The 14,763-nt window shown below is 38.7% G+C and overlaps 2 protein-coding genes across 10 annotated transcripts in view; one reads left to right on the plus strand and one right to left on the minus strand.

Moving 5' to 3' along the window:
- ANGPTL2 (angiopoietin like 2) overlaps window positions 1-13,153 on the plus strand; it is a 29,115-nt gene extending 15,962 nt beyond the window's left edge. Inside the window, exons 3-5 of the mRNA XM_081180309.1 lie at window positions 8,654-8,847; window positions 10,217-10,487; window positions 11,485-13,153. Of these exons, the coding sequence (XP_081036435.1) occupies window positions 8,654-8,847; window positions 10,217-10,487; window positions 11,485-11,684 (665 nt within the window). The 3' untranslated portion in view covers window positions 11,685-13,153. The remainder of the gene's footprint in view (window positions 1-8,653; window positions 8,848-10,216; window positions 10,488-11,484) is intronic.
- Window positions 1-14,763, minus strand: part of RALGPS1 (Ral GEF with PH domain and SH3 binding motif 1) — a 224,098-nt gene that overhangs the window by 111,150 nt on the left and 98,185 nt on the right. The window lies entirely within an intron of this gene.

Below are 14,763 nucleotides of genomic sequence, written 5' to 3' on the forward strand. Positions count from 1 at the left end.
CTGATGAGGTCTGAATCTGACAAGTGCCTGGATGGGAAACCACCTGGGAACATCTATATGTATCCCATCACTGAAGGCAAGATATAAAATTTTACTTGTAAACACGTTTTGTTAATCCTGAAATACCCTTCCAAATTTAGTGAAGCAAATCCATACATAATCATCACTATGACAAAGTAAGAACAACAGCACTACATGTTCAACATTTAATTCCATAACTAGGCCAAATGTGGTTTGGGGGGGGGAGAGAAATATGGCATCATATTTTAAAGATATATACAGAAATATATTTTGTCAATTTATGACATATGTGGTAAATCATAAATTCAACAGAAACACTTACAATTCGGGCAAAATTTCATTGATAGTGTCACAGTGAGTTTAAACTTCTTTACAAATCCCAGGAGAAAATAAAACGTGACAGATACAATTTTTCAAGCGCCAGGAAAGAGTGTTCCACAACAAAAACTGGAAAGAAGCTGCACATAAGCCTCAGACAGTAGTGCTGGAGAAAAACATTCTCATGAACGTCACTAAGAATAAAGGAGTAGCTTTCGTAGTGCCATAATTTATTAGACTTGCTATTTTCTGTGGATAGGATTAAAGTAATATGTTTTTGTCAAACTACTTGCCAAATGGTCTCATTCTACAACAAAACATTTGAATAGAGCTACGAACAAAGCTGTTACTATATTTAAAAAGGGCCCTTAAACTATGTCTAATATGCACAACTGTGAGGGTGGAATTCTATACACGAATACAATTGTTCCATCAACATAAGCATTTCTGCTTGCTAGATGGCTTGCTAGATCTCTTTCTATGTGCTGTTCTGGGGTTCTCCCAACTCTCCAGAGCATATTTGGGGGAAGCATGGGGGAAGGAGAGGGAGGAAAGTCCCCTTGTGCTAGCTTATGCAAGCAATACTGGGTTAAGTTGACTCCAGTCTTGAGTATGCTGCAATTCTAAGGGAACACAGAGAAGTCGCAGAATTCAGTTTCCTGAGATAAACAACTTCCAGTTTCTTTTAAAAAGCAAGCATGTAGTTCCTTGCTAGTTTCCTAGCAAAGTATGCTTGAAAGTGGGTAGCCTGTTGAAATCAGGCTGAGTAAGATTTCCAAGGGCATAGCTTCAATGCCTTGCAAGATTCCTTGTTCTGCTAGTCTCTTGACTGGCAAAACTGAAAACAGCCATGTAGTAAATAAATAATTACAAGGTAATGTTTATAATTACATTCATTTGCATGATTCATTAATGCTGCAAAGTACTGGTTTTCATGGCAAGGAATAGAAATAGGTTTTTTTAGAGCACATACTCCAGACAAATTTGTTCTAGGTCTTGGAAGAATGCAGTCAATAACTAAAACTACAGCATTCTGTGCTACTGATGGTGAATTCACATGGCCCTTCTGCAATCATTTAATGTCAAGATCTAAATAGATTCCATTATTGTGGCCAGGTATAAAACCTTGCATATTTCTTAGCCATGGCTACCTAATAATACCTAAATTTAATAATAATTTAATAATAATACCTAAATTTAAATACTATTTATAGTATTTAATCATCACATACATTTCTGTGTTCCTATGCTTGGTAGGAGCTTTTCCCCACTTTTTCTTCTCCATGATCCCAAAAGGTAGCAGTTGAACAGAAACCATTTCTTATTCAGAAATAGGAGGAATTCACAGCACCAAACACTAGATTTGTACCTTCGATCCAATGCCACTTCCATTGGCAGAAAGCATTTTCTGCATATGGAAGGGCCATTTTGAGCTAGTAAAGAATGTTGGGTGAGAAAAACAAGCCTAGAGCCAAATAAATTGTTGCATTTGCACAAGCTCCTCTGGAAAACTTTGTATGAGCTCCTTACAATACATTTTGATGACCTGCTAGCGTGCATATGCTTCAGCCTGTGTTTTCAGCTCACCATGTTTCTCATCCTTTGATGCAACCCATAGAATATAATAGTTGCACTGCAAGAGGATGTCTGCAACTGCTTGCGCAAGATTTCAGAAATATAGCATTAATACATTTTTTCCTCCCTATTGTTTGCATCCCTGACAGGAATGCATCATTAACTGCAAGACACCACTTTTAATTCTGAGTCCTATTTCATAAGGACTACAGTTTTTCAATTCTTTTCGTTTATTGCCCAAGTAACCCTGCATGAAATATATTTTCTAAAATGTGTGAAATACATTTTCTAGAATAGAGAAATAAGGTGTGGTTTTTTGTGTTGCAAACTTTTTTAAAAAAAACTTCATTCCAAGGCAAACTTCACAATTCTTAGCAAAACGAAGCTTCTAAATGTTAAGAAAATCACCTGGCCCTTCCCAAAATTTAAGGATAGTCCTTGGCTTAGGTTTGGAAACAGCTGGAGGCAACCCACCTACCCAGGAAATTTCTAACTGTGTTACTCCTGCAGGAGCTAGAGTTGCACCCCTGCAGAGAGATTAAACAATTACCTTATTACTACAGATTCTTTCTACTGTTCATACTGCCAGGGGACCAAGAATAATTTGCTCTTCCAACTTACTAGCACCTCCTTAGGGACACCTACTTCCCACTCTAAAGAACTTGGATCTGAATGCAGTACCTACAAAACTGTATTTTCCTTTATTCAGTCATGGAAAACGTCCTTGGCTCCAAGGGAGATGCTGGAAATGTATCATAAACTGCAGAGTTCCTAAAGCCCTTCTATAGTATCATTTAACTAACAATTTTGCAAAGCTCTATCTGATTAATTTATCTTCCCCACCATTTTTAAATAAGTTATTTTTTTAAACATCAGCAATGAGAAAGGGGGATAGGAAGAATGAACTGAGATTATAACATTTCTAAAAAGGAACTTATCTATTGCAAAATGTGCCTGGAAACAAATTCAAGTGCAACTATGATGTCCACCGCCTGCTTTAATAGTCTGGAAATTTCATCCAATGAATACAAATATTCATTTTTTTGTAAAGATGCTGAGCATTGCAGGATGAAACTCATCAGAAATACATTCTCCTGTAAAAATAAGCTTTAACCCTGCTCTCTCTGGCAGCTTTCTATAGGCATTAGGCACAACTTCCCAGTGCACATACAGTACATTAAATTGCTGCAAAATAGACACATTGGGTTTTTTAAAAAAATGCTGTGTGACAAGAAGTACAGCTGCAACAAACTCCTTAACTCTAAATAAGATATGGAGGAGGGGGGGGGAAAGAGAGGTTCCAGTATGTTATATAGTATGCTGTTTTACATTACTATTTTTTAACTGTGATGTGCAACCCTCTTGTGTTGAATTTATTCCCCATCTTAGTTTTGTAGCTGAAATTCAACATATTTTATTTTCAGTTACATCTTAGAAATAAAACTAGTGTGGCCCTTTCTTTTATTCTGTGCAAACACTATCAAAGGGACACTACCAATACGCTCTGCCTTCTACGAGTTTTGAAGAGCACCACAAGAAAATGACAATATTCTCCAAGACATGACAACTGCAAACTCAGTCAGAATGTGATATTTGTAGCACCCTCTGTAGCACTTCCATCCATTATTTCCATTCATCAAGTAACTTTGCAAGAAAAACTACAGTAACAAGGCCCACTTCTTCCTGTATAGTAATACATATTGAGCAATATTGTTCATAGAACATTGCATTAATGTAGCTGTAGACCAGGGGTGTACAACTCAAAGAGTTCTGGTGGGGGGCACTATTATATTTTCATTAAGAAGGCCATATTACTACATTAATCATAAAAAGCATTTCTGTTACATATGATGAAATATACTCAGAATCGCAAAGTGATTTCATGCTCTTTATTCAGCTCATAGTGGTGAGGAGGAATGAATGAAAGTCCCCTCACAGTATCTGCTTTATATACATTATTTACACAATGGGCTGCACATGATTGGCTAATTCCGGAATTCTACTGTAAGCCAATCAGGTTGTGGATTCACTTCTATCTGGAGCTGGTTTGGGTGGTTCCTGCCAACCAATCATACTGCTGCATTGTTCTAGGACCAATCAGACTGCTGCATTCTGAATCCTATTGTTCTAGGACTAATCAGACTGCTGCAATTTGGATCCTATTGTTCTCAGTACATAACATATGACAAAGTAAACTATCCATGCCTGATGAACCTTTCTTTGAAGGCTATCACAGCATTCTGATAAGAAGTGTCCTAAAAAGTACTTTATGCTAAGAACTTCCCCTAAAATGCATTGCCACAAGCGAGTGTTGTGGGGCACACGCTCAGTTTGCATAGAATAACATGCAAGGCATCCAGTAGATGTTCAACTGCAATTTAAGTTTTCCTCAAGAAAGGATGACTCTACCAAGGGTGTCATGTTTAATTCTATTTGTCCTCTGATGGCTTTCTTTCCCATGTTCTGAGAAAAAATATGGTATTTGGGTACGGTGTTGCTTCTTGTGACTATTAGCGCCAGTTGTCTTTTTGCTTTAAATTTGATTTAATAAACAAATAGAGCAATCGTGGAGTAGGGATTCCAAGGCAGTGCAACTGCTAAACATCAAGGTAGAGGGGTAGAATTTTTTATGTTTCCTCGCACTGACTCCAATGGGAGAGGAATGGCAATGCCAGTCAAAGGGCTGACATGCTTTGAGGCCAATTTTGCGGCCATGTCAGAAGAACAAAAGGCTTCAGACTCTGCAAATCCATGATTGCCTACAGCATGCCCCCTGAATGCCACCACCCCCTCTTGGCACAGCAGCATTTATACAGTCATACCTTAAATTACAGACGCTTCAGGTTGCGTTTTTTCGGGTTGCGGACTGCCAAAACCTGGAAGTATCGGAACGGGTTACTTCTGGGTTTCGGTGGTCACGCATGCGCAGAAGACCAAATCGAAACCCGTGCGTGCGCAGACGCGCCGCTGCGGGTTGCAAACGTGCATCCCACATGGATCATGTTCGCAACCTGAGCATCCACTGTACTGTTTCGTGAAACGTCAAACATGCTTTGACTGGCAGCAGGACTGCAATCTATATCTTGCTTCACCGTTGATGAAAGCCTGGTAAAATACTGATTCTAATTTCAACAACAAACAAGGGGGGGATCTGTATTTTTCCTGTTCATTTGGACTCTAAGAACACAACATCTGTAGGATTTGGGGGTGATGATGGTAGAGATAAATACTTGCTAAAGCTTCAAATTATAAAAATGTAGTAACTCAAACTGGTTCAAGTGGCTTTTTAAAAAGAACAAGCAAGGAATCACATGGAAGATGTAATAAGCTTGTTATCTCCTGTTCTGGAGGGTAGGACTCAAGCCAATGGCTTCAAATTACAAGAAAGAAGATTACAACTAAACATCAGGAAAAACTTTCTGACTGCAAGAGCAGTTTGACAGTGGAACAGTCTCCCTCAGGAGGTTTAGGTGTCTCCTTCCTTGGAGGTTTTTAAGCAGAGGTTGGGTGGCCATCTGTCATGGATGCTTTAGCTGGCATTCCTACATTGCAGGGGATTGGACTAGATGACCCCTGGGGTACCTTCCAACTCTAAGATACTATGATTCTATAAATTTCGACTGGCATATGGATATAAGCATGCATCTTATTAACCACCCATAGAGACATCTATTTTTTGCTGCCAAGAAATATATCATTATAATATCTCTGATAAAAGCCTACATAGATCATTCTCTGCATACTGTTGCACATATTTTAACATTTATCCCAAACATGGAGATAAGTTTTTTTAAAAAAATAAAACGACTTCTTCATTATTCTGTAGAACACAGCTGCCCTACAGCTGAGAAGAAAAATACCTCTAGGTGCCTTGAAATACAAGATTCACAGTATTACTTTACTATAAGCACATTATAGTGGATACTAATATAAAGGTAAAGGACCCCCTGGAGAGTTAAGCCCAGTCAAAGGTGACTATGGGGTGCAGCATTCATCTCACTTTTCAGGGCGAAGGAGTCAGCGCTTGTCCAGATAGCTTTCTGGGTCATGTGGTCAGCATGACTAAACCGCTACTGGTGCACAGAGGACCATGAAGAGTGCCAGAGCGCACGGAAACACCACTTACCTTCCTGCCACAGCGGTACCTATTTATCTACTCGCGCTGGTATGCTTTCGAACTGCTAGGTTCGCAGAAGCTGGGACAGAGCAACGGAAGCTCACCCCATCTTGCAGATTCAAACTGTCGACCTTCTGTTGGCAAGGCCAAGAGGCTCAGTGGTTTAGACCACAGCACCACCCGCATCCCTTACTGAATATTGCACCAGTGCAGATTAACTTAAGTGAGACTCTTCCAAAATTAAGGTCCCCTAGAACACCAGCAAATTCAAGTAGTGCAAAAGTGGTGAACAGATTCCCAACAGAGGTATGCAGTAGTTTGGAAAGTTTGTTCGCCCTTCCACAGGCAGTTGGTTTTGCGGGAGGGCCCCGGGCCTCCTTGTGAACTGCCCTATTGCAGGCCGGATCATCCTCCTGCCACCAAATTGGCCAATGGCAGCAGGAATTAGTGGTTGTTCCCCTGGGCACGGGACCAACTGACCAATTGTGGCCCTTGGCACAACACCCAGGGCAAGTTTAAATTTCCGATATGCTGGGCCTTTCGGCCTCTCTCTCACTGCAGGGCCTTGATAGGCAATATACAGCATAGTTTGCACTGCAGCGAAGGTTTGCCATTGTCATATCACAGGTGTGGGCTCTGACTTGCCTTGTGCTATGGGATTAGTCTGAAAACAGCTTGGGTGCCTGTATCTCTGCACATAAAACCTGTTGAGATTCTCAGGATGCTAAATAAAATTCATCAGATCCTGCGCAAAATGCCCAAGGTTAAATCTAGTTTCTCTTCTGAAAATACAAATGTCTATGACTCTCTTGCAACATAGCTGACACCATTATCAATTCCCATGCCAATGTTATTTCTGGCAAGCAGTTCAGCTGTAAAATCCTTTCACAGCATAGGAAGCCAAAGACAACTTTAACAGTCTCTGTGGAGGTTTCAAGAGCGTGTGTGTGTGTGTGTGTGTGTGTGTGGAAGACATATGCACTGTTTATCTGTTGGTTGGCGCAATTGCATCTTAATGCCTCCATTATTGCCCTAAGAAAATGAAACAGTAAGCAATTCATAACAATAAGAAGTTTTCATGCTACTCATTTTAAATAAATATATATTAACTAGATGTAAAAACAAAACAAAAACTATTTTAATCAAGTTCCAACTGCCATCTGTTCAGTCTGGTAGACAAGTAGTTTCTTGCACAGATGTCCCAAAGTAGGAAGCTTGCAACATGCAAAGTGGCCTTAAATAGAATAAAGGCTTCCCAGATGAGCACTCAAGAGATGTGTTGCATTACAGTGCATTTTGCACCTTTCCCGGCCCTCTTGAAAACAGGAGCTGGAGTTTGAACATAAAAAGTAAAATTGTGTCCAAACAATTCCTGCTCAAATTTCAGAAGAGAAACAAGCAAACACACAAAAAGGATGCCAAACTAGATTTTTTTTAAAAAGCCTCACTTGGGATGGCCAATAAATAGCAGAGCATCTAATTTATCTTCATACTTCTAAACTGGGTTATCTGTGTTTAGGCATCTTGGTAACCTAAATGGGTTGGGGTGGTGAGGGTAGGGTGGTTGAGAAAATCTCTCTACAGATAATAGAACCCAAACATTTGCAGAAAAATATCGAAGTTTGAAAAATACCTCCTGCATCCCAACCCAAACTTCTAAAACTGACCCGTCAGGATTGTTGGTGTGCACTTCCCTAATTCTGCCAGGGAGTACCTCTCGGCAGGAGAAGGCTCATACAGATTATAGCTCTATGCACACAGAAGATGTGAAATGATGTTGCTTAAGTCAACATAAGAGGACAATCGGTTGAGTCCCTGAAAATTTATCCTTCTGGTGGTGAAGATGCTTGCCCATTCCTGCAGAAAGGGCTACAATGAGAGAGAAACTTTTACTATGGAAAGGATATTCAGGATTGAGTGGGATTCAACTTTTGGGTACAGACCACACAACACCTGTTCTCAGAGGCAATTCTTCCCATCCAAGAAGCTGTTTAGCAATGAAGAGACAACATCTCATATTGATACAACTGCTTTCAGTAATAAGAACTTCCCCATCCTCCCATGCAGAATGGATTGTGCTGTTTCACATTTTATAATCAGTCAATTGCTGACTACAGCATTTTAATGAACAAAATGCTTTAGAGGACCACAGCAACCAAGGCTAATTAAATATATCCAAAGCTGACAGATCAAAAGACTAGAATGATTTTACTCAATATGTCATGCATTCTATTCTGTGGTTGCACAGACAGGCATACTTTATAGTCTGAAAAGCACATTATAGACTGTCAACCTGTAAACAAATAAAGGACTCTCAGCAACAGAATGCCATATTGCTCCAATCTAGCTCACTATAGGATACTGAATCTTCTTCCACACCTATGTAATCTAAACTGATTTTCAATGGAACTTTAATTATTTTATGAAGTACAGTTTTCTAGAACAATTGTTTTTCAGTCCACGTTGCATAGAAATATGGATGCTCAGTCTGATGAACCTCTGTGTATGACTGTGTATGAAACAGCACAAAGAAAGAAAAATTCAATTCTAATCTGGAAGTGAAAACAAATTGGAAATATGTGCAACTATGTTTGTTATGGACTTGTGTGTTTTTTCAACAAGGTCCTTGGAGAGACTGCCTGCAAGCTTTAGAAGATGGTCATGACACCAGTTCCATATATCTTGTGAAACCTGAAAATACAAACCGATTGATGCAGGTCTGGTGTGATCAACGGCAAGATCCTGGTGGCTGGACAGTCATTCAGAGACGTTTGGATGGATCTGTCAACTTTTTCAGGAACTGGGAGACTTACAAGGTTAGGACAAACAACTGTGAGTTTTTATTCTAAGAAACATTATTTGAATTCATGTTTCAGTCTTTCCAACAATAATTTACCTGAAGTAGTTAGGGCACTTGATTACATCCATGACAGAAGGAGGAGTACCTGAACTATTTAAAATGTTGCTGTCAAAGGCAGCAAAACACGGACCATTTCTCCCTGGGCCTCTTAATCATATAGTTTCAGCTGGACTTCAACAATATTCTCCTAGGAATTTGGTATCTGGAGTGTTATCAATAAATAATAAGGTGGGGACAACCATCAGAAAGATAGATTTGGGTTTTAAAAAGGATTAGAATGTAGTTCTAAGGAAACAAGAAAGCATACAATTTGAAGTACTTGCAGTATTTAAATCAAAAGAGAAGGTCTGCAGATAGGGACTGCAGATGGGTTGATTAAAGTCAAAGTGAGGAATGGAGTTGAAATGAGGGTGAAGGAGTCTGGTAGCATAACTTAAAGGCACGCAATCAAGACCATGAAAGATCTGTAGTAGTAAGCTGCTTACTACTTTTTGCATGTGCACTAAGTATTTATGGAAAGGCTAATTTATATGGAAAAGGAAAAGATAAGAAGTTCCAATCCTATAATTCTATTTAGGTTGGACTGCAGGGAGCAGCAAAAATGTCCTTTGTGCCTGATAATAGCTTTCCAGAAAAAGTGCAAGGGCAAGCCATCCATTGCAGAACTTGATTTGAGGCCCAAGACCCTTGAGGGCTCAAACACATAGTTTAATATAAGGATAAGCTCAGAGGCACAAATCACACCTTATTCTAATGGCTGGTTCCCTGAGACTTTTTCTTATGTCAAACCAGTAGAGAATAATCAATGACAGTGTGTGAGTGAGCATCTTGGAGCCCTGTCTTTGGTGCAAATGACATGGTTCCTTGCCTCCCAAATTTTATCCCCCTATCGTGGCAGGACAATGTTTGGGAGGAAAAGAACAACAGTACTGGCCCTACACATTGGGTTCCAAGATATACACACCACCAGGCAACCTGGGAATAAGCCATTGGAAATAAGACTCCCATGATATAAAGATGAAGTGTGAAGTGTGCTTAGATTTTCAAGGACCAAAAGAGGGAGGAATCTTCCTTGACTATTTTTTAACTGACATAGAAAGAAGCAGCAGGGCATGAATTCAAAGAGGTAGGCACGCATCCACAGGAAGCCAGCAAGCCACTTAGTTTGGAAAATGACCCACAGTTCAGAGCCAGATGGTGATTTTCAGATTGTCAGCCCAGAAACATCACAATCTCACTGCAGCTAAGTACACCGTATGAGTGTTACAAAAGATCAATGCCAAGTGCTAATTCATATTTTCTTTTTTATTTTCTTTCTTCTACAGCAAGGATTCGGTAATATCGATGGAGAGTACTGGTTGGGCTTAGAAAATATTTATTGGCTGACAAATCAAGGCAACTACAAATTGTTAATAACCATGGAAGACTGGTCAGGCCGGAAAGTGTTTGCTGAATATGCCAGTTTCCGACTTGAGCCAGAAAGTGAATACTACAAGTTGCGACTGGGCCGATACAATGGCAATGCTGGAGACTCTTTCACATGGCACAATGGGAAGCAATTCACTACACTGGACAGAGACCATGATGTATACACAGGTACGAAAGATTAAAATGAGCTATGAACTCTATGTGAAGGCACATAAAAATGTATATGAAAACATTTTATTTTTATATATTAAATAAATTGAAAAAATATATTATTCTGGATGTCAGGAACATACCAAATGTACAACTACAGATATAAGTTCTTAATCAAATCCTTGTCTGGAGTTCCCAGGCATTCTGCAAGAAGTCCATCTGACATGCTTCTATATTTCTAGAAGTAGCAAAATAAGCAGGAAAGTGGGTGAGACAAAACAGCCAAAAGGAACTGCTGGTAGAGCAGGCATGGCAGGAGATGTAACAGCCTGGAGACCTATCCAGATATTATAATGCCTAAGAGGCTCAAGCCAGAGATGGGCAGATGGGCTTGCAGGATCTATTTTGTTTTTATTGGAAACCCTGGGGCCCTAGAATTAAAGAACTGTGAGCCCAGGAATTTGTTCTGCGTCACTGAAACTGGGTGGCACTCACAGTCCTTCCATACAAGAATCCCAAAGCTTGGTTGTCCCAAGCTTTCTTCATTTCAGCAGTATAACTGGGGTGGGGGAGTCATTTCACTTCTCTATTGTTAAACAACTGGGAGTAAGAAAGCTTTGTCAATTACCCAGAGATCTACAAGCAGATCAAGATTTACCTTCTGTCCACTCCTAATTTAGGCTTCCTAGAAGCTTGCTAAGTAGTTCCAGTAGCCAATCAGGATGCAACATACCAACAAGCAACTGGTGGAGCTGATGCACTTGAAACTGTCAAGGGCAGAAAAGCCCAACCAGGGAATACAAGCCACACACCAAGGAGCCCCAGTTTTTGACTTGACTTTGTAGTGAACCATATCTGTAGTTGCCACCAATCTTGCCTCCTCTGCCAAGTTTTCTGCATGTTCTGAGGTTTTGTTCTGAAGAGAGACAGAAGCATCAAGAACCTTGCAAATGGAAAAGCACAAAGTTTAACTCATCCATTTATTCATAGAGTGATATTCTCATTTCTATTACAGGTAACTGTGCTCATTACCAGAAAGGGGGATGGTGGTACAATGCATGTGCACACTCGAATCTCAATGGTGTTTGGTACAGAGGAGGACACTACCGAAGTCGATACCAAGATGGTGTCTATTGGGCTGAGTTCCGTGGAGGCTCATACTCACTGAAGAAGGTTATCATGATGATCAGACCTAATCCCAACACATTCCACTAAAAGGAACTTCTCAAGCCTTTTATATAACAGTTGTGTGTGCTATCCAGAACACATCTTTGCACCAGCAAAGAATGTAATATATTGTACATTGACTGCTATTAATCAGAGGACTTGTATATTGTATTTTCCAAGAATCGTTCCAGAACCAAAATAACAAGATTTTAAGAATGTCACCACAAAATGATTTTTCCCTTTTTTCTTAAGAGGTTTTTTTTAAAGAGTTATCAGGTAAAACGGACTGTAGATAAGCTGAGATGCTAAAAATACTGCCACATCATCTGAATATTTTTGTATGTTTTATATATTCTCAAATACTGGACATATTAAAAAAACTGTACAGCAAGACTTTTAAAAATAATAAATTCATTTGACACAGGAAATAATATCCTTTGAAACTATGTAGCCAGTACAGGTATATTAGAAAATTCCTAATTTAAACTTCTTTAGATATTGAGAGAGTGTAGTGTCTGCTTTGAAGTGTCCACATTGTGCCCAGCACAAATAGAATCCCCTATTTTTCTTGGGTCTCAAAGCACTCTTAGAACTTAACAATGAATCATTTTGTACAGGACAAACAGTCCTGAATCATTTTGTACAGGACAAACAGATCTGACAAACAGTCCAGGTTGTTATATTCACTATTAATGCACTAGGCATTATCCATAACTGACCACACAGCTATATTTCTCATAAACAAAACAGTTTCAGCATTTTTCGGTTAAACATCTGGTCATTTTAGAAGCATCTTAGATGTTACATGTTCACTGTATACTTTTGTAACCAACACTAATACCTTTGCACCTAAATGATAGCTTATTGGTTTCAAGTTATTTTGTACCATTAGAGTCATTACCTGCTCTGTAGTCATTGCAACAACAAAAAGCACTATCCAATTTTGCAGGCAAATGATGGATATAGATATAGAACTTATTTAAATGCCCTTGGACATGAGATTGTGACCTTTGAGAATATGTGAAACTTAAAACTGTATTTGCCATATTTCACTATTATTGCCAAGTATACATATTGAAAGGTGATTATGCAATTATATTTATAAATAAAGTCCATGGCAGAAACTTGAATTCAAGTATTCTGCTGAGGTAAGTTTCCAGAATAGATTATTTTATCACATGTTGCATTATAACATCCTTCCCAAACCTGGTGCCCTCCAGATGTTTTGGACCACAATTCCCATCACTCCTAACCATTGGCCATGCTAGCTGGAGCTGAGAGCTAAACTCAGAACATCTGAAGGGCACCAGTTGAATAAGGCTGCGTTATAGGAACAGTGAAAATCATACATTTAAAAACTCTTATTACCTCATTATTTCTTTCCTAACATACAATGTGTGTCAAAAGTTTGGAGTGTGATGTAGCATGTCTTGTATATAAATCAAAGTAGGGATTTTAATATATTATCTGATTATCCTTGTAATGATGCAAATGTGTAATAAAAGCAACAAATGCTATTTTGATGTACTTAGATTTCATTCTTATACCATCATTATTTATTTACGAAACCCCTTAGAAACAGGCTGATCAAATGTGGTTTCTTGAAGGATCTGAATATAACAAACAGAGAACAAGAGTTGAATGGCAGATGATCTGACGTTCCCATAATTGTAATAAATAATAATAATAATAATAATAATAATAATAATAATAATAATAATAATGTGTTTGTGGGAGGAAGGCTATTGGTTGGTTTTTATTTTGCTTTTGTTATGTACTTTATTATGTATTTTGTTCTCATTTTGTGTTTTTATGCTGTGAAGTACCCTTTCATCTTTGGATGAAGGGCAGTATACAAACAACAACAACTGGGAATTGCAAAGCGGAAGGGACAAAGGTAAAAAAGAGGGATGGCAATAATAGGTTTAGCACTGGTATCTCTGTGTATTCTGAGGAGTAGCATTTAGAAACAGAAAACGTTACTGATATAGATGAAGATGACCATGGAGAAATTTAAAAAGGTGAAAAAACAAGTGAAGAAACAGAAAGCTAATGAAGAGAATGGTACACGGGAGTCAATTGATCTGAACAACAAGTAGAAAATATCAAACAACTGATAGCAGTAGAGAGACTTAAAGAGCAGAAGCAAGAAAGCCTGCAAAGAAGCAAACATTTTGGTAGAATCTGTAGAAAGTTAAGAGTGAATACTGAATACATTAATCAACTAAAATGACAAAACTTGGTGAGATCCGAAACATAGAAAGAAAACAAACCAGAAAGTACTTCAAGATTCTAAAAGGGCACAACAAACAGCAGCATCATTATGACAGAAGAGTGCATGGAATAATGACTGACAGTAGAAAAGTGGAACAAAATGTTGGATGGAGTCATGAGTGAGTGACAGATAGTGTGTCTATTGGAAATGTTAGTGAATATTAGAATGGTGAGAGATAAAGGAAGAATGAGATGAGAGCAATACAGCATATGTAAAAGACTGAGAATAGCTGTTAGGTCAGGAAATTAAAATCCTAAAAAATCTCTATATAAAAAGAGTATTTGTTCAGGGTGTTATGCTCCTTAAATGTGTGTTCATGTTTTTAATTGTCTATATTCTGGTGTGGATGGATTCTGCGGATAATATAGCTTATCCCACGTGTCTAGTGTAAATGTACTTGAGTAAGATTATAAAGGGAGAATCCTGCTGCTCTCTTCAAGTCAGTAGGTGGCGCAAGATGGGATTTTAAGGGAGGTCTGGGCTCAGTGAAGTAGCTAAGGAACTGACCTGATGACTTCCAAGGGACACAGGCCTTGTAGGAACCTGGGGAGCATTACAACAATCAAGAACAAGATAAAGTTATTAATTAATTAAATTTATATAACTCCCTTCATCCAAAGTTCACAGCGAAATTTACAGTATAAAGTTATATTGAAAGTGCTAGAGTTAAGTTTGTGTGTGTCCATCAGGAACTGAGTATAGCACAAGGATGAGCAGAAGAAGATGTGAAAGAGAGAACAGACATACCTTGGCATTATTTTGGTAGAAGTACCAAAACAAAACAAGATACCTACAAATACCAATTCTTTCTAGTGTTCTTCATGCTGCTCATGATCTTTTTCATCTCCCCAA

Source organism: Podarcis bocagei, assembly GCF_964188305.1.
Source record: "Podarcis bocagei genome assembly, chromosome: Z".
Lineage (NCBI taxonomy): Eukaryota > Metazoa > Chordata > Lepidosauria > Squamata > Lacertidae > Podarcis > Podarcis bocagei.